The 18250-nt window shown below is 44.3% G+C and overlaps 1 protein-coding gene across 4 annotated transcripts in view; it reads left to right on the top strand.

Annotated features, from left to right (window-relative positions):
• Positions 1–14789, top strand: part of eif2d (eukaryotic translation initiation factor 2D) — a 41795-nt gene extending 27006 nt beyond the window's left edge. For 3 of the 4 annotated variants that reach the window (XM_086011244.1, XM_086011245.1, XM_086011243.1), the window contains 5 exons: positions 6487–6576; positions 8227–8322; positions 10084–10204; positions 11371–11545; positions 14539–14789. In XM_086011244.1, the coding sequence (XP_085867370.1) occupies positions 6487–6576; positions 8227–8322; positions 10084–10204; positions 11371–11545; positions 14539–14612 (556 nt within the window). In that variant the 3' untranslated portion in view covers positions 14613–14789. The remainder of the gene's footprint in view (positions 1–6486; positions 6577–8226; positions 8323–10083; positions 10205–11370; positions 11546–14538) is intronic. The other variant, XR_015081691.1, reaches the window with a different exon arrangement.
• Positions 14790–18250: the final 3461 nt, after the last annotated feature.

Genomic DNA, 18250 nt, shown 5'->3' with positions numbered 1-18250 from the left:
TCTGGGTGGATCCTTGAGTGGCATCCTAATTATGCAATGAAAGTTCTCAGAACTTTCAATGCTTTCAATATGTATTTCTCAGTCCAGCAGAGGTGCTGCCAAATGTTACTGAGGCTGACTCACACTGTAGCTACAGGACATTGCTAACATTCATTATGGCTCTGAGACTGCGGTCACAGGACCATTCACTGTATATAAAAAAAAAACATTTTTACAGCTTTCGTCTTTGCTTAAGCGCAATCTCACTTATTTGTATTTTCAATAGAAATAGTTGTTAAATATACTACAATTTTACAGATATAACATCCTCTAATTTTACAATACAGAATTGACCCGAGACGCAGATGTGCCTTATAAGTGCAATTTTTACAGACAGGGAAAGTGTGCTGTGAGAGTTATGTGGAATTACTAAGGTGGTGATTGTATTTTTATTTGAAACCCATTGATTTTGATTGAAATAACACAAAAAAATGTTTAGTGGAATAGAAAGCAATGGAGCTTGCAGCTATAAATATACTAAACACCAAAATCTTGATAACTGGTTACATAAAATACGAATCTCATTTAATTAAGTAGTACAATAGATAAAGGCCTAGAAATTGGGTTTTGGCTTAGCCAGGGCTTTAGCGCCGGAAGTTAGTGCCGGCGCTAAGTCCCCCTGCGCGCGCCAAAAATTCAGTAGCGCCGCGCCCAAACGGCTGCCGGCGCTACTGAAGGGTCTTAGCGCCTGGAAAAGGGCGCTAACTGCCGTTTAGCGCCGCAATTCCGGCGCTGCGGCACCCGATGCGGTGCGGCAGGCTGGGGAAGTGCAGGCCTCCTCCTTCCGTTAAGGAGGAGCTGCCTGCACCCGGCCGCGGCCCGCGCAAATCTGTTTAAAAATGAGCCCGGCACCTCGGACAAGTGCCGGGCTTGCATCTGTTCCGGGGGGGGGGGGGGGGGGCGGGGGAGAGAGAAGTCCGGGGAGGGAGCTGCGGGCAGGCGGCCGGCGGGAAAGCGGCCGGCCGCCGCGGGGCCTTTAATGCGCCGGCGCAAACACATGTTGGACTCTGTTGCCAGAGTCTTAGTTGCGGCTGCCACGGGCGAGGCGGCCGCAACTGAATTTCAGCGCTGGGGCCCGTCGGCATGGCAACCGGGACGCTGCGCACACCGATGACGTCATCGGTGCCGGCGCAGCGCTACCGGTGCAACGCCGCTTTAGGGCCCCAGGGAATTTTTCAACTGGCCATAACTCTGGCGCTAGTCCCTCTAGCGCCTCAAAAGCGGCGCTAAGGCTAGTGAATTTCTAGGCCAAAGTGTTTGGAGGAATTTCCAGTTTTTAGTACTATTTTGTGCTCAGCAATACTGATCTTTGGTTTTAATATCCGGTTTTATTACCAGTGACATTAATAGCTCACACATTGTTTGAAAGAAGAACTGAATTCATTTGTGTGATGACATATATTTTCCCGCTCCTCTTAGCTTCAAAATATATCAAAAGTCTATGGCCTAGAAATTGAGTTTTGGCGCAGCCAGGGCTTTAGCGCCGGAAGTTAGTGCCGGAGCTAAGTCGCGCTGGTCGGGCCCAAAATTCAATAGTTCTGCGCCCAAACGGCTGCCGGCGCTGCTGAGAGCTGTTTGCGCCTGAAAACTGGCGCAACGCGCAGAATTTCGGCGCTATTCCGGCGCTGCGGCGCCCGCTGCGGTGCGGCAGGTTCGGGAAGTGCAGGCCTCCTCCTTCCCTTAAGGAGGAGCTGCCTGCACCCGGCCGCGGCCCGCGAAAATCTTTTTAAAAATGAGCCCGGCACCTCGGACAAGTGCCGGGCTTGCTTCTGTTCCCGGGGGGGGGGGGGGGGGAAGTCCGGGGAGGGAGCTGCGGCCAGGCGGCCGGCGGGAAAGCGGCCGGCCGCCGCGGGGCCTTTAATGCGCCGGCGCAAAGTCATGTAAGACTCTGTTGCCAGAGTCTTAGTTGCGGCTGCCACGGGCGAGGCGGCCGCAACTGAATTTCGGCGCTGGGGCCCGTCGGCATGGCAACCGGGACGCTGCGCACACCGATGACGTCATCGGTGCCGGCGCAGCGCTACCGGTCTACCGCGGCGGAAGGGCCCCAGGCAATTTTGGCGCCGGCGCCAATTGCAGCGCTAGGCCCTCTAGCGCCGCAAAATCGGCGCTAAGGGCACTGAATTTCTAGGCCAATAGGTTTGACTTGGCTTATAAATCTTTCATGTGCAACAGTTGAAGATAAACCCAGAACACTACTTTAAGTTAAACCATGTCTGAAGACCCGTGTAAGTACCAAATAACAGGGTTTCCAGCTTCGTCCAAACAAAACATACTTCTATTTATACAAAGGGCTGGATTTGATAACCAGTATCAGTACCCAAAACAGCAATTTGCTTCTGCTAACTTCTCCCTTCCCATGGAGTAGGAGGAGCCACAACTCTACATTTCCAAAGCCCAGTCCTTCAGGATTGTTGCACATGACCGATAGGACAAGGGGCATAGGTACAAGGTAGTGAGGGGTAGGGTTGGGACTGATGTGGTGGTGGTGGGTGGGCGTGGTTCTTGTTCGCACCATGAATGATCAGCACATGCAGTGGACTTCTGAGGGAGGCAGGGAGGTGGTTGGATGTTGTGATGAGGGGCTGTAGTTTTTCTCCTGAATAAGCCATAGCCATATTGTGACGTGAGATCCAGAATTTTGTGTACCTGTGTGATCTTGTCGAAGTACGAGAATTTCAATGCTTTTCACTTCCCGTTTCAGAATCAATTACTTCCATGTGAGGTACAGCATACATTAGGTACTGTGCAAAGCTCACTTTGCTCTGCAGCAACAACGGGCCTCAGCCCCAACCAAAGATTATGTAGAATTGCATAGAATCTATAGCACAGAAACAGGCCATTTGGCCCACCTGGTTTGTGCCAGTGTTTGTACTCCACACAAGCCTCCTTCCACTCTAACGCTTCCCACCCTGCCCGATAGCCCTGTATTAAAGGCGCTATATAAATGCAAGTTGCTGTTGTTAAATGTATCAATGCTATCTGCTTCAGCCACTCCATGTGGGAAGCCTTTCAGTTCCCTTGCTCAGCCTTCCACTGAAGCCTACCATTCCTCCCCATCGCAGCGTCTGGCAGCCTCTTGAATGGCTGTGGAATTTTTTTCCTCCACCATCGTATCGAGATCATTCCGGATATTGTTGCTCTTTGAGTGAGTGGGTGTTTATCGGCATTGGTCCCGAACTTGGCTTTTGTGCATGTGTTCCCTTGTCTTACAGTCATGGTTTAACTTAAAATAGTGCTCAGGATTACATTTTTCACTTGGCACCATGTATACCTCCATATACCTTCTCGTTCACCTTGTTTCAAGACAGAAGAGTCCAACTTTTTCTAACCGTTTTTCATAATTCAGGCCTTCAGCATTGGCGGTTAGCCTCACAGCCCTTCACTGCCACATTTCCAGGGCTCGAACATTTCCCCTTTGCCTTGCTGAGCCGAACTGAATGCAGTATTTAGGGTGTAGCCTGACCAGTGTATTTTACAGCTTTATGACTACCTTGGACTTGAACTCTACTGATTTGGCAGTATAAGCTCCACACTGTTTGCTTGGTAAACTGCTGCTGTACCGTGAATGGATCTGGTCAGAGTCGAGTCTACTACCATTCCCAGATCGCTTTCAGCCTCTTTCCTAGTTAGTTCAGCATTATTCATTGAATATATTGCTCCTTCTCTTTCTTCCTATGCGCAAAACCTTGCACTTCTTTGCCAAAGTTCTACATATTTACAAATATGGCTGATTTCCAGACTACTGCCCCCTTTATTATCACCTTGTCAATTTAATCAACTTGCATTGTGGTTTTGCATCCAGGTCAGTTAGGTAGATCAGAAAGAGTAGGGCTCCTGTGCCAATGCCTGAGGCGTTTCATTCAGTACATCTCCCCACTTTATTAACTTAACCCACAGCTTCCTCTCTTCAGCCAATTCCTTATCCACCTGTAAGTTTTACTTGTGGTACCCATTGCCCTAAGCTATGTGGGGAACTTGATTGAATGTTTTCTGGAAGCCTTGGTATACTATATCATAGGTCTTTCTAACAACCACTTGGGGCAACAGTTCCTCAAAAATGATCACAGACGTTGATCAGGCAGAAATGGCCCCTTCTGTTGCCTTGCACACGTTAGACTATTTTCATATAGATACTTCTCAGCTTTGTTCTTAATGATCACTTGCATTATTTTGCCAGTTATTGCAGTAAGACTAATTGTTTTGTAGTTACTTGGGCTTGTTTTAGACACCGTGGCAAATTCCATATTAAATCAAGACAGGAATTTAGAATGGGAAAAGGTATAGATTACTGTTATTTAGTTGCTTGTTATTTATTAAATAAAATCACTTAATATTCAAAAGACTGAAATATGTTTTCCTGTATGCTGTTCTGGCACATTCCTGAAAAGTTACCTAAATAGTGGGCTTAGTGAAGATACGCTTGAGATCATGGGGAGTTGGGACTTGTGTTTGAGAGCAATCCAAGATATGATAGCTGATAAATCTAGAGGAAGAAGGGTAGCAAAGACCCCAAAATGTAAGGATCTATTTCTTTTACCTCCCAGGTGTTCATGAGATACATCATCGTCTTTCCTTCTCAATCTGACCTTCCAAAACACTCTACACCCTTGTACTCCACTCCATCACTGAACGTTACCTTGAAGGGATATTTACTAGTCCTAGCCCCTTTAGGGCTACCCCGGATCAGGCGTATTTCTCAGACGTTCACTTTCAACTAAAGTTTGAGGTAGCCAAATCCTAAAGACGCTTAATTGGGTCTAAAGGTCCAGGCTATCTCTCCCTAAAGAAAAGGAACAACCCAAGAATGTTACCGTCCTCCAGATAGCGCTTTTAATAAGTTTAGCTAGACTGTAACATTCCGGATATTATGAGGCTCCGGAAAACTCCCTTAGAACTCTGCAACTCCTCACTAAAGAGTGTACAGAGATTGAGTTTGCGAGTTTTTGATACAGAAGTCTTATTTGAGACAATTCTAAAAATATATAGATTTATTAAAGAACCAACATGCAATTTACAGTTGGTGAATCAGTCAATCGCAACATTAACCGTTCTTAAAAAGAGAAAAAAATGCTCTCTTATTATTAACAGTGAATCTTACTTTTAAATCTTAACTTCGCTGCAGTATTACAGTTCTTAAAGTTCTCCATACAGGATATCCATCAATATCAAATACCTTTGATCACCGAGGTACAAAGAGTGGTAGACTACAGAGCCGCCTCTGAAGCCGAGAATCAGTTTGCCCGATTAAAGCAAGTCTATTATCCCATTTGAGAGTTCAATATTTATACCCTTTTCCAGTGGTATTTCCTTTAAGGTTTTCTGCTGATGCAAGCTAATTATCTCTAGTCATTTTTCTGCCGACCTCTGCAACTCTTACTGCCACTTCAGCCAGAATCTTGTCTCATCTCTAGGTGTTCTAAGTTTACCATATAAAAACGGTGTGACGGCAGGTGTTCCTTACTTTGTCATCTTTACGAGGGCAGATGTTCCTTATCTTATGTGCTGTCTTTACGAAGTTTAAATTAGAACACCTTATCCAGGGTGAACCATTGTTTTTTTGCCCAAAAGGTCAGCCTGTCGGCGCCCTTCACCTTCTGTTTCAATAAGGTTATTTATTTAGGGTCAACAACTGTCTTATCTCAAAAGCCAGAATGCTTTCATAGCTATTTCATCGTTAGGTTTCTAAATTTCCAAACCCAGTTTGTCATGTTTTAATAAGACCAGAATTCTTTCATAAGATAGTGTATTTTTCTGAATAGGTTATATGGCTTATTCCTTCACAACCTGTCTTTTTAAGTTCCTTATTACATCATGGTTTCCTATTCTATCATACTTTCCAATTACCATAAAGACCTTGAATTTTGTTATTTTGTTGCGCGTGCTTCTGGCACTCACGTAGCTGCACCTTCAAATAGTAATACCTATTCTACTGATACCATTTCAATTTCTTACACCAACGCTCTTTGTGGCTCTGTGAGAAAGATTTGTCATTTTGTTTTGAATTATGGGCAATTTTATACTGTAGACCTCGATGCACTAGGAACTGGTTCAAGACTACTGAAACTCCATTTCACTTGGTATTTTTACTGGCATCGGAGAGCGGAGACTCTGATCCCATCAGTCTAGGCTGAATTCTAGCTTAGGTCCCAGAGGTATATTAACCCACTGCACCACTCTGATATGGTTCCGTAAACATGCATCCAGAGATAAAGAATTCTGCTTTGTTTCCCCTGGTAAACATAGAAACATAGAAGATAGGAGCAGGAGTAGGCCATTCGGCCCCTCGAGCCTGCTCCGCCATTCAATGCGATCATGGCTGATCATCCAAATTCAGTGCCCTGTCCCTGCCTTCTCCCCATATCCCTTGATCCCTTTAGCCTTAAGAAATATATCCAACTCCTTCTTGAATATATTTAATGAATTGAAATTTATTTTCATTTTGTTTAGAAAAGATGCCACGCTCTCGAATGCGGACGTTAGAAGTATCATCACAAATTATGTAAAATCCAATGAACTGATAGACGACTACAATAAAAAGTAAGTGATACACATGGTATATAAATCTTGAAAATAATTCAGACTTGTTTAAAGAACTTGGAAAAGGATAAAGGAGTCTGTCATCCAGACAACAGAGTGGCACAGAGCATTGACATTATTATACACTGTGAGAAAATACAGTAATTAGAAAAGGCCAAGGGTTCTGCCATCTAGATGGCCTAAATGTGTCTTGTTACTTGTTAACAGAGAATGTGTATTATTACGTTAGACAGCTATCCACGAGGGCCCGCTGATCATGTTTCACATGCCAATTAGGGTTTTAAAAAAAACAACTTTTAGTTGGCTAACTCCTTTGAAACGTTTATTTTAATTCCATTGTATTATGGGGGACGATTTTGCCAGCCCTGGGGAGGCGGGTATGGAGACGGGACTGCCGGGAAAATGGCAGAATTTGGGGGCGGGTGCCCAACCTGCCTCCATGCCATCCTGCCAGGAGGCGGGTAGCCGCCCAGCACCGGGTCCTGTCTCCTTGGAGGCGGGAAGGGATTAAAGCCACTTAACTGCCTGTTAACAGGTAGTTAACAGGCAGAAAATAGGATTATCCCTTTTTTACCCTCAAGTGCGGGCTTCCCGAAGGCTCCGAAACCCGCCAGGTCAGCGAGGCGAGTAGAGGGTCTGACGGGGGTCAGAGGGTCCAAAAGTGTGCTGTGGAGGTAAGTGATGGCTGAGGTAAGAGCAATGTGTTAGAAAAAGTGTACTTACCTTTGTTTCTTCCTGCAGGCTTCAGTCGGTGGGTATGTGGAGAGTCTCGCAACTCCGCGGTAGAGATGACAGATGGCCGTTGCATTCTCCAATGCAACAACCATCTCACTTCTGCAAAAGAAAGAGGTTTGATGAGGTCTTGAATTCAAGACCTCATCAAACTACAGAGAATGTCAGTGTTTGACAGTTTCACAGAGCTGTCAAACGTTGACAATTCACGGATGAAACATACGTTGACGTTCTCTGGGCTTAGCATGGTCAATCAAGGGAAAATAGCGTGGGGACCAGAAGTTGATGGAGGCGGGACTGAAACCCGACAAGTGGGAGTCCCGCCTCCAAAAGCTCCCCATTGGCAAAATCATCCCTAGGTCCCTGTTAGAGTAGCCTAGTCATTCAGTTGAGCATTTAGAAGAATTGACTAAGTACTTTGAACATGGGGTGTGAGGGCTATACGTGTCCTAATACTTTAGCGCATCAGCTATACAGTAGATTCATGTGCATTAGTCACACAGCTTCGTATTTGATTATATTCCTTTACAATGACACGACCTGCAATCTGATGCATCTTTTTCTAATTGCCTCTTATTTTGTTTTCATGTTGGTGCATTTTATCTCGAAATAAAAAGTTACCAAAACAAAAAGCTGGTAACTCTGCTGCTCACGTAGAAAATCGTGGTTAGTACTTCCTAGAAAAAGCACGAAGCAACATTGTGATGTCGCTGTGATTTTACTGTCATGTAAAATTACTGCCATAATCCTCAAAGGGATAGATATCGGAATGGAGTAGCATATGAAACTTAAAATAAATCCTCGTCTAAGCTATTTAGCGATGATGGTTGTTTCAATCCATCCAGAAGCACATAATTAGACTTTTGGCATTCCTGCTGCATTTTACAGTGATCATTTCACTTTGTTTCTTTTCCTCAGTTATGTAACTATTAATCCTACTCTTTGTGACTGCATATTGGAAAAATCTGAGTACCATGCTATAACTAAACTCAAATGGGATGACCTCTTTACCAGGTAAGCAGCGCTGTTAAAATGCTGCAGTCTGGCTGTAACATTGCAACATTGTCCACTGAGAGACTGCAACATTAAGATTAACAACAGCTTGCATTTATAGAGTGCCTTTAATGTACAAAAGCATTCCAAAGTGCCTCATAAAAATGTATAGGAAACTGGTTTATCCGGAGGTTAAAAGTCCGGAAAGCTCTATCTACCGGCAAAATTCAGGAGCCGTTTCCTATAAGTTTTTTTACTTCTCGTTGCTTTTTTTTCCCCAGTCAGGCTCTGCAAGGTCTGTAGCTAAGCAACAGCTTCAGCTAGAGACGCTTTTAAGCTGCAGCCGACTGTTTTGAAGCTGTTGCTAAGCAACAGGGTTTGTTGATTCACACGGAGCTGAAAATCTCCGTATGTTTCAACATTAGCACTGGTTTGCCCGGCAGTTTTGCTGGGACGGCAACAGCTCGGTCCCGTCGGTGCCGGATAGCACAAAGTTTCCTGTAATCAGACAAAAATTGTTGCCGAGACAAGGAGGGAGATATTAGGAGGGGTGACTAAAACCTTGGCCAAAGAGGTGGGTGTTAAGGAGAGTCTTAAAGGCGGAGAAGTGGGAACGTTTATGGAGAGGATTCCAGAGCTCCGTGCTAGATGGCTGAAGGCACGTAGGGAATGGGAGCTGCACAAGAGGCCAGAGTTGGTGGAACGCAGAGTTCTGGGAAGGTTGTAGGGCTGAAGAGGGTTATAGAGATTGGAGGCGCGAAGCCATGAAGCGATTTAAACACAATGAAAATGTTGAATTTGCGGCGTTGGGGGACCAGGAGCCAATGTAAGTCAGCTGGGTTAAAAAAAAATTGTTTTCAATCTGTTTTCAAGTTTTGTTATACCTAGTCAATCTTGGTTCAGATCAGCTACAGCTGCTTTTATATATCAGTCTTGCTGTGGTAATGCTGCCAGCTACTGATGTGTGGGTCTGCGCTACTTCAATGGTGTCCAGTAGAACTCATTGACCAGCCACAGAATGAGGCTGCGGCAACACTGATTTAGCCACCTGCACTAATTTTAGTAGAAAATGCCTTTCACACAATACAGGTAAACATACTTCAGACATGTGTATATTTACTTAACAAACATCTAATACCACTCGGGGACCAAGGAAGTAAACCAGTCACAACGGTCAAAAAAATACCGTGCGCGCTCTGCTTTTTGTCTTGCCATTTTCCCTGCATGCACCCAAAAAGGTTAAAGTTCACATGCTCTGCGAATTTAGAGATCACAAACCAACTGGGGCTCACAGTCTCAGAATAAGGGGTCGGCCATTTAGGACTGAGATGAGGAGAAATTTCTTCACTCAGAGGGTTGTGAATCTTTGGAATTCTCTACCCCAGAGGGCTGTGGATGCTCAGTCGATGAGTATGTTCAAGGCAGAGATCGATAGATTTTTGGATACTAAGGGAATCGAGGGATCTGGGGATAGTGCGGGAAGATGGAGATGAGGTAGAAGATCAGCCATGGTCTCATTGAATGGCGGAGCAGGCTCGAAGGGCCGAATGGCCTACTCCTGCTCCTATTTCTTATGTTCTTATTCTTCAAATCCTTCAAAAACATTAGGGAATATTGTGTAATTTTCCTTTTAAAATGTGCAGCATTCAAGCATGCAAATCTAGCATTATTAATACTGTAGAAGCTGTCAGTAATTGCCCTCAAAGGGATGGGTTTAATCAAAATCTTGTGCTTAATCTGATTTGCTGCTGTAATGAATTACAGCTAGAGTTTGTTTTACAGGTGCCTGGAGAGGCTTCAGCAGTGTCATCAAGTGACTTTTCCAGGGCAGAAGCCAGTCGTTCGAAAGGGTAACATTAAACCCATTAGCATTGATGTAGCACAGCGCGCTTCAAACAAAAAGGTCAGTAGCTGAAAACTAAGTTATCAGAGGGACTATAATGAATACCTCTCGGTGAATTAAGTCAAGTCGAGGGATTTGAGCATCATCACTTCAATGGCTTATGCTCATTAACTGAGTTTTTACTGTGTTAATTTTTAGTGATATTTATAGTATGCATATAAAGTTGTGAATTTTCTTTGCAATTCTTTTTCTTACTACTGTCATTTGTTCTAATTTGAAGATGCCACGTGAAGTAGGAACTGCAGAAGTATTGTCCTATGATGTAGAATATGCAGCATTGCTGTTTGTCATTATTTCGTGTATACATAGGTTGTATTTGGTTCACAGCAGTCTTGTTATGGATTGCAGGGCTGGCAAGATCGCGCCCGTTGAGTTTCTCATTGATGTTAAAGACTTGAAACATGAATTGAGATTCTAAATTGAAGTTATAAGTATTACTTACACCATCAATACAGAACAGTGCACTCCGGAGCTAAGCCCATTATTTCTATCCCCCTTTCTTTTTTTCTTGCGGTCCCTCTCAGACCTTCCCTCCTGTCTCCTCCCTTTCCTGTCACTCAGTCATGCCACCTTTCCTTCACTCTCGGGTTCACTCCAACCCCCCAACTCCTACCCCAGCCCATTACTATTCCCCACCTTCCTACTTCCCGCCATCATCTCAGGCTTGAATCCCTCAGGCTGCCGTCTGTGCTTTTTCAGCTCATCCAAAGCCCATCCATATCCTATCCCTCACCAAGTTCCGCTCACTGCACTGGCTTCTGGCCCTCCAATGCAAAATTCTTATCTCTCTGTTTATAAACCATCATGACCTTGTCTCTCTGTAACCTTCTCCATCCCTACAGCTCCTCTACTCCCACCCGCCCCCAGAATTCTCCGTTCCTCCAACTCTGGCTTCTTGTTCATTCCACCCCTTCAACCCCGTTGTTGGCTGCTGTGTCTTCAGCCGTCTCGGCCCCATGCTCTGTAATTGCCTCCCTAAACCCCTACATCTCTCCACCTCCCTCTCTTGCTTTATAATGCTCTTTTAAAAAAAAAACACTTCTTTGGCTCTGTGACCTTTTTGTCTGTTTACACCTCTGTGAAGCGCCTTGGATGCTTTTCTACGTTAAAGGCGCTCTATTGTTATTGTTATACTGCAATCTATGGCTTTATTTATTTTCTGACAGGTAACTATTATTACAAACCTTGAAGTGTATGGCTTAGACCCTCAGATCGTGGGAAATGCCCTTCAGCTAAGAGCTCAGGCCAGTGTAACTATGAATCAAGTCCCTGGTACAAAGGACAAGATGGCACTTCAGGTTCAAGGCAACCAGGTTAATCATATTGCCAAGCTCCTAACAGGCAAGTACTTTCATTTAAAACAAAATGTTCACGGGTAAAATAAAATTGTTTACTTAACTCCTAAGCCCTGTAAAACTAGGCCCTTTACGGTATCCCTGTCTGACAGTTACTTAGAATTCAGACCCGAACCAGAATGAAGACAACGAGGCAAAGATTTCAGGGTAACTCCTTCTTTACTTAAAATCAATCAAGTTTACACGCAAGCATAAGCTTCAACGAGCAAGCAGAAGCATACATACGTACTAACACCAGCGAGTGACCAGTTCAGCGGTGACCAGTAGGCCCTTCTTTCTGTGCGACCGTCAAATCGCCTGACTCACTGCGGCAGTCCCAAGCGTTCCCGAACTGTTTCCTTTATACCCAAAACTTGGCAGGCCTCCCAATGCGTACGCGTCCCAGACCACGTTGCCGATTGTTCAATCATGGGTATCTCTTCTCCTTATCTGTAGTCAATGGGCCTCAAGGCCACTTGCGCCAGGTCTGAAGGGGTTGCAGAAGTTCCTCATTGTCCAATCAGCTTAAAGGTTTGTTTTGCAGAACTCTCGAGGTTCTGTCTGATGAGGTTGCAGAAGTTAATTAAATCTGTAGACAATGGGTCACTTATGCCATGTCTAAAAGGGTTACAGAAGTTAACTAAATCTGTTTAAAGGTTTATTTGCCGAACTCTCAAAGCATGCTGGTACGTTAAATTCAGCCAAGTCACAACGAACAGCGAATTATATCTTACAGCCCGTAGAATTTTGCATGATCTATGTATTCTTTTAAACTACATGAAATGTACTTTACATTTGGCACCATTGTATTCTTCTTGAAGCATGACAGTATAAAATACTAATGTAGACATATTGGCATGGTGACCAAAGGGATTTTTTTTTGAAGGGCTTAATATGATTTGGGAAAGTAATGATGTTAGCACATGTTAAGTGGAGGTGAGTACTGATGAGAAGTATACTAAGGAAACCGGACAGCACTGTTAAGGGAAAAGCTAGAAGGAAAACTATACATGGAGTATGGAGCAGATACATACCACTAGGGAAGAGGTTAACAGAAGGAAAGGCCTGATGTGGGCTAAAATGGAAGTGAAGCAGGGAATGGGGGAAGGGGAGGGGAAGAGAGAGAGATTGCCTCTACAGTATCTAAAGCTGCAGGTAGCGTGGTGGAATAAGTTGAATACAAAAAGCAAAGTGATGGAGGTTTAAAAAAACTGGTCAGAAGAGCTAAAATAGAAAATGAGGTTAGGATAGCAGAGAATATTGAAAGAAATGTTCAGCATTTCTATAGATATATTCATAGCAAACAGGTGAAAGATGAAATGGTAGGTCATTGAAAGATCCAACGGTGACAAAACATCAAGTGATCAAGGAAGAACAAGTACACTTAATTAATTCATCTTTTCTGTGTTCACGGAGGAAACCGTGGGCAGGTTTCCCAACATGGAAGTTGAATTTCTTTGCTCGTGAGGGAGGAGTAGTAGAAGGGATGGGCACTAAATGCAGGCCTAGCCAGCGACGCCCACATCCCATCAATGAATAAATTTAAAAAAAAAATATAAGAAATAGAAGTTTCAGATAAGGCAATCACTGATAGGCTGAGGACGTTCAAGGAAGAAAGGGCACCGGGCCTGGATGAACTTTATACAAGGGTACCTCAAGAAGTGGCTTGTAGCAAAACTTGTATTGCCTTGCCACCGTCCTTCGGAGAATCTTATAAATAGGAGATGTTTCTGATCCCAAGGATAGAAAAGCAACCAACGTAATGCCAATCTTTAAAAAGGGGCACAGGGACGATCCAAGGAACTAAAGTCCAGTGGGCAATTGGGCATCCTGAAAGATTGAACAATAAAACACCTTGATAGGCGTGGTAAGAGGGAGTCAGCATGGATGCATGGGAGGGAGATCTTGTTAACAAACTTACTGAAGGAAATGATGATCCTTCCTTATTGCGTGGAAATTCTGTGGATGTGATGTATTTAGATTCAAACTGCTGCCTAACTTAAAGCATCTGAGTTAGGAAGAGAGATTGAAACATCCGGAATTGTTTCCTCTGGAGAAGAGGGATCGGGGAGATATTACTCAAGTATTCAATAGAATAAACTAATTGAACCCTGATTCATGTGAGATCACTCCAGGCGACACAAGCTCAAGCTTTGAAGAGGGTAGGTTCAAGGAACAACTTTACACCAAGGAAGATAAACAGGAGGAATGGACTGCCAAGGGAGCAAATGATTAATAGGAATTTGTTTTTGGCACCGGCCAGTTGGACTGGAGTCTTTTCTGATCTTGTACGATGTATCATACTGGAGTATATGCGGTGTGTGAAATGTTTCAGTACCTGTATTAGACTTGTATGGATTTTCAAATTGTGATGTATGTTACTTGGATGATACTGGGGTCTATTAGTAGATATAGTAGAGCTAGATATGGATGTACTAGGCACTGCCTAGAGTAGTAATGAGGGGAGAAAATTCAGAGGGAAAGGGGTTAAAAAAGCACACAGCTCTACACCCCTCAGTTGACTGGAGCCACTGCTACTTTGTCTTGCGTTTCCCCAACAGATGTTGTATTTTCTCACGAGATGTGCTATCTTTACATAAAACAGAGTATAGTTTTGGAGTTTTACCATTTTAGAAGCCCTGGATATCATACGTGGACACTTGGGGAGAAGAGGGAGGTAAAGACCTGGTATGGTCCCTTTTAATTAAAGGGGAATACTCCATTGGTGGATGGGAGAAGCAAGTAGTTTCATTATAAAGTACTCTTTTCCCCCCCCCCCCCCCATATATAGTTTATAAATACTGTCCACACCAAAGGATTACGTTACTTATTGTGTGTACCAGTTGTTGAATTTTATGTCACAAGTGTGATATTTTAATTAGATAATATGCATTCATTCAGTTTCCACTATGTTGACATCTTCGTAACTAACCACTAGCAAAGGTTGTTCTGAGAATCGTTCTGTTCGGTCTTAACATTTGTTTTGTGATCATGTTACAGAGGAGTACAGAATCCCGCCGAAGTATATTGAAGGCTTGAACAAAGCCCCCAAATCTGGCAAGAAGAAGCGATGACGTGGTTTATTATAGTAATGGCAAGGGATCCAGTCACAGCAATAAAACCACTGCCGATAATCTGTTCTCGTCAGGTTGTTGCGAGACTATTTAATTTGTGATATCAGACTTTCTGCTGAGCCATGTACTAAACAGCAGCTTGCAATGCTTTTTTTATATTAAACTATTCCGTCTGAAGAAAGTGCAGCACTGTTTGACCCTAACTGAAAACTACACGTGAACTCTTGAGTAGGTGAAAAGATCATGGGAAATAATTTGCATTAGCTGCTGGAACGATGAGTTACATGGGGTATGCAAAACCTTCATTACTAAGCCGTGTATCTGAGTTATCCCATTCCCCCAAAGCCTACATAGCAAGTCACTGCACAGCAAAAGTAATTCATTGTGCAAAGCTCATAGAGACATTTTAATGTGTTAAGATGCTATATAAATGTAAGTAGTATTGTAATAAAAATTGCAAGCACTAAAGCTTTCAGCAGTATGTGTTTATTATGTAATGGGGTGAATCTTTAAAATGTGGGGTTATCTCATAGAATTCAGTCTTGATTTCAGTAAAATGCAGGTGGATTAAATGCAAAGCGAATTTTCAAGTTTTCTCATTGGTTGAGCTCTCTGAAGCCAAAAGTTTGAGATCACCAAATGCCCCCCCGCCCCCAACATGAAATAATCCTCGACAAACCAAATTCAAAACACTCATTCTTAATTTTAAACAGGATAGTAACTGAAAACAATGATATTCCACAACATGCTTGCAGTTGGTTTTAATCTCTTGTACGTTAATTTATTTGTAACTATTTAGTACATTAAGTAATTGTATTTATATACAGTATACACTAGATAAAAGCTGACTGATTCACACTGTGGCTCATGGAATTGTAATCCATAAGAATTAGATAACAATATCAATAACAAGAATATGTTTATCTTACTAGCTCTAAGATGGATATTGTAACAATACAAACCTTAATATGCAAACTCACTATTTAGAAACAGTGGCAGCATTAGCAGCTTGGATATAGTGTGACTGGGGTGCATTTACAACTACAGGTTTAGTATCAGTGCACAGCAGTTTTCATCTTTGTGCCAATGCTAAACTTGTGCAGTGGAAATTGGGTGTTCAGAACTGAGCTGACTCCCAAGCAAAGTAGAATGAGACTCTCTCCTCCAGGGGTTTCCCTCTGCTTCAGTCTAATATCGGGTCAAGCCCTGAATAAGACGGCATTCACACTATAATTGCAGCTTTGATGTGAAGAGAAACTGCTTCACTCTGACGCTACCGTGGTAGTGTAAATGCACCCTTAGATGAAGAATAAAGCACCTTTTATAGTGCTCAGCAATGTACTGTAATCATAACAATAACATGCATTTATATAGCGCCTTAAAACATAGTAAAATGTCCCAAGGAGCGTTATTCAATCTAGCCTGTTGAGCATCCCTGATTTTAATCGCTCCACCATTGGCGGCTGTGCCTTCAGCTGCCTAGGCCCTAAGCTCTGGAATTCCCCCCCTAAACCTCTCCTCCTCTCTACCTCTCTTTCTTCCTTTAAGACGCTCCTTAAAACCTACCTCTTTGACCAAGCTTTTGGTCATCTGTCTTAATATCTCCTTAGTATCTACCCTTATTTAGCCTTAAGCTGACCTCGTCCCCCTCCAAAGATTGGTCACCCGGACGATACATTCAGGACCCTCTTCACCCGTCGAGAGCCCACACAGTGATATATTCCCTTGGAGCACATCACAACGGCAAATTCAAGGCCCCACCACCAATCAGCAACAGGACATTCTCCATGGTGCCTCTTCACTAAATGTTCAGGGTAGGTCTCAAATTTCTTAAGGGCATCCCCTTCTAATGTCCCTAACGACTCCACACTAAACACTTCCATAGGTATTCTGTTAATGCGGAGTAGGGTCAATAGTAGGGGCAGGACCATCTTTCCCTTTGTGGTATTACAAGGTTTGCTGAACAGATAGGCATTCCATACCTCCTTTATCTTGTTCATATTCTTTTCAGTCTAGCTATTGTGGGAGATTGATAGCTTGCTGGATCTCATCAAGGGCCTGTTGAAAAAGCATGCTGGGATACTTGGGGCTCGAATTTCATCGGGCCATTGAGGCGGGATTGGAGGCGTGCGGGGGGTTAAAATTGCAAAAACTGGCGGGTGGGCACAACCCCGCCTCCATCCCGCCTCCAAGCAATTTTCATTAAACCGTGTCTACTGGTCCTGTCTCCGTCCTGCCTCCAAGAGGCGGGATAGGCCGTTAAGACCCTTAACAAGCACTAAATTGGCTCCATAATGCCATTTTGATAGGCCTTTGTGATTTTAACCCTTTTCCCATGTGAAGCACGCCTGTTCTGAAACACGACGGTGAAACCTGGCGGTAGCACAGTTGGATTGCTGACTATAAGCTGCAGCTCAACCATTAAATAGGAGATTTGATCAGCCATCATTTGCAGGTGGCAGGACTTTGTTGTGTCAGGTCTGGGGGAACTTTTAGAAGGCATAACCACAGCTGTGAAAGTTTGGAGCCTGACACTCATCTCCAGTGTGACCTCCTGGGAAACCCCTCTCGCCACCTTGACTGAGCGCTTTCTCAACTGAGGCATAAACCAGAAACATGGGAGCCATTTATTTCCTTTCATTCTGGGCATTAGATGAGGACGAAGACCAGCCGCGGCACCAGCAGAACCAGGAACAACAGCAGCACCAACATCAGCAGCAACAACAGGAGCGCCAAGGTGCAGGAGATACCCCCCAAACAGGGTCTACAGACACAGGGTCAGCTACCTCAACATGTCTGAGCAGCAGTGCCAAAGGCGGCTCCGACTTTCGCGAGAGGTAGTGGGTGACATCTGCAATGCTGCAACAAGACCTGGAGGCCAGCGGACCAGGTGGACAATCCTTACCAGTGGCCGTCAAAGTCACCACCGCACTCAACTTTTTTGCCTCGGGCACATTCCAGGGATCAGCAGCAGACATCAGCGGCATCTCCCAGGCGGCCGCACACACTTGCATCACGCAGGTAACCGATGCCCTCTTTGCCATTGTGCACAATCACATCCATTTCACCAAGGATCAAGCAAGTGTCATGGCGTGTGCGGTTGGATTAGCTAATCTGGCAGGCTTTCCAAGGGTGCAGGGCGTCGTTGACTGCACACATGTGGCCCTTATGTCACCCCATCGCATTCCAGGTATTTTTGTCAACCGCAAGGGTTTCCACTCCCTTAACGTTCAGCTGGTGTGTGACCACAAGAAGGAAATTTTGCATGTTTGTGCCAAGTACCCTGGCAGTTGCCACGACTCCTTCATACTGCGCCAGTCTAGTGTGCCTCCGCTATTCAGTCCGCCAGACCAACTTAACAGATGGCTACTTGGAGACAAGGGCTATCCCCTGAAGACGTGGCTAATGACGCCGTTGAGGAGCCCATCCAACGAAGCTGAGGAGCGCTACAACTCCAGCTACATTACCACCAGAGCCATAATCGAGCAAACCATTGGTTTGCTGAAGATGTGCTTCAGATGCCTGGATAGATCAGGTGGAGCCCTGCAGTACTCAGCAGCCAGGGTCTCCAGAATCGTCGTGGTTTGCTGTGCACTTCACAACATGGCACAGTGTCGTGGCTTGCAGATTCCTGAGGA

This window comes from Somniosus microcephalus, chromosome 18, assembly GCF_052327205.1.
Source record: "Somniosus microcephalus isolate GS21.2 chromosome 18, FLI_Smic_1.0, whole genome shotgun sequence".
Lineage (NCBI taxonomy): Eukaryota > Metazoa > Chordata > Chondrichthyes > Squaliformes > Somniosidae > Somniosus > Somniosus microcephalus.
This window is presented reverse-complemented; position numbering and strand designations above follow the sequence as displayed.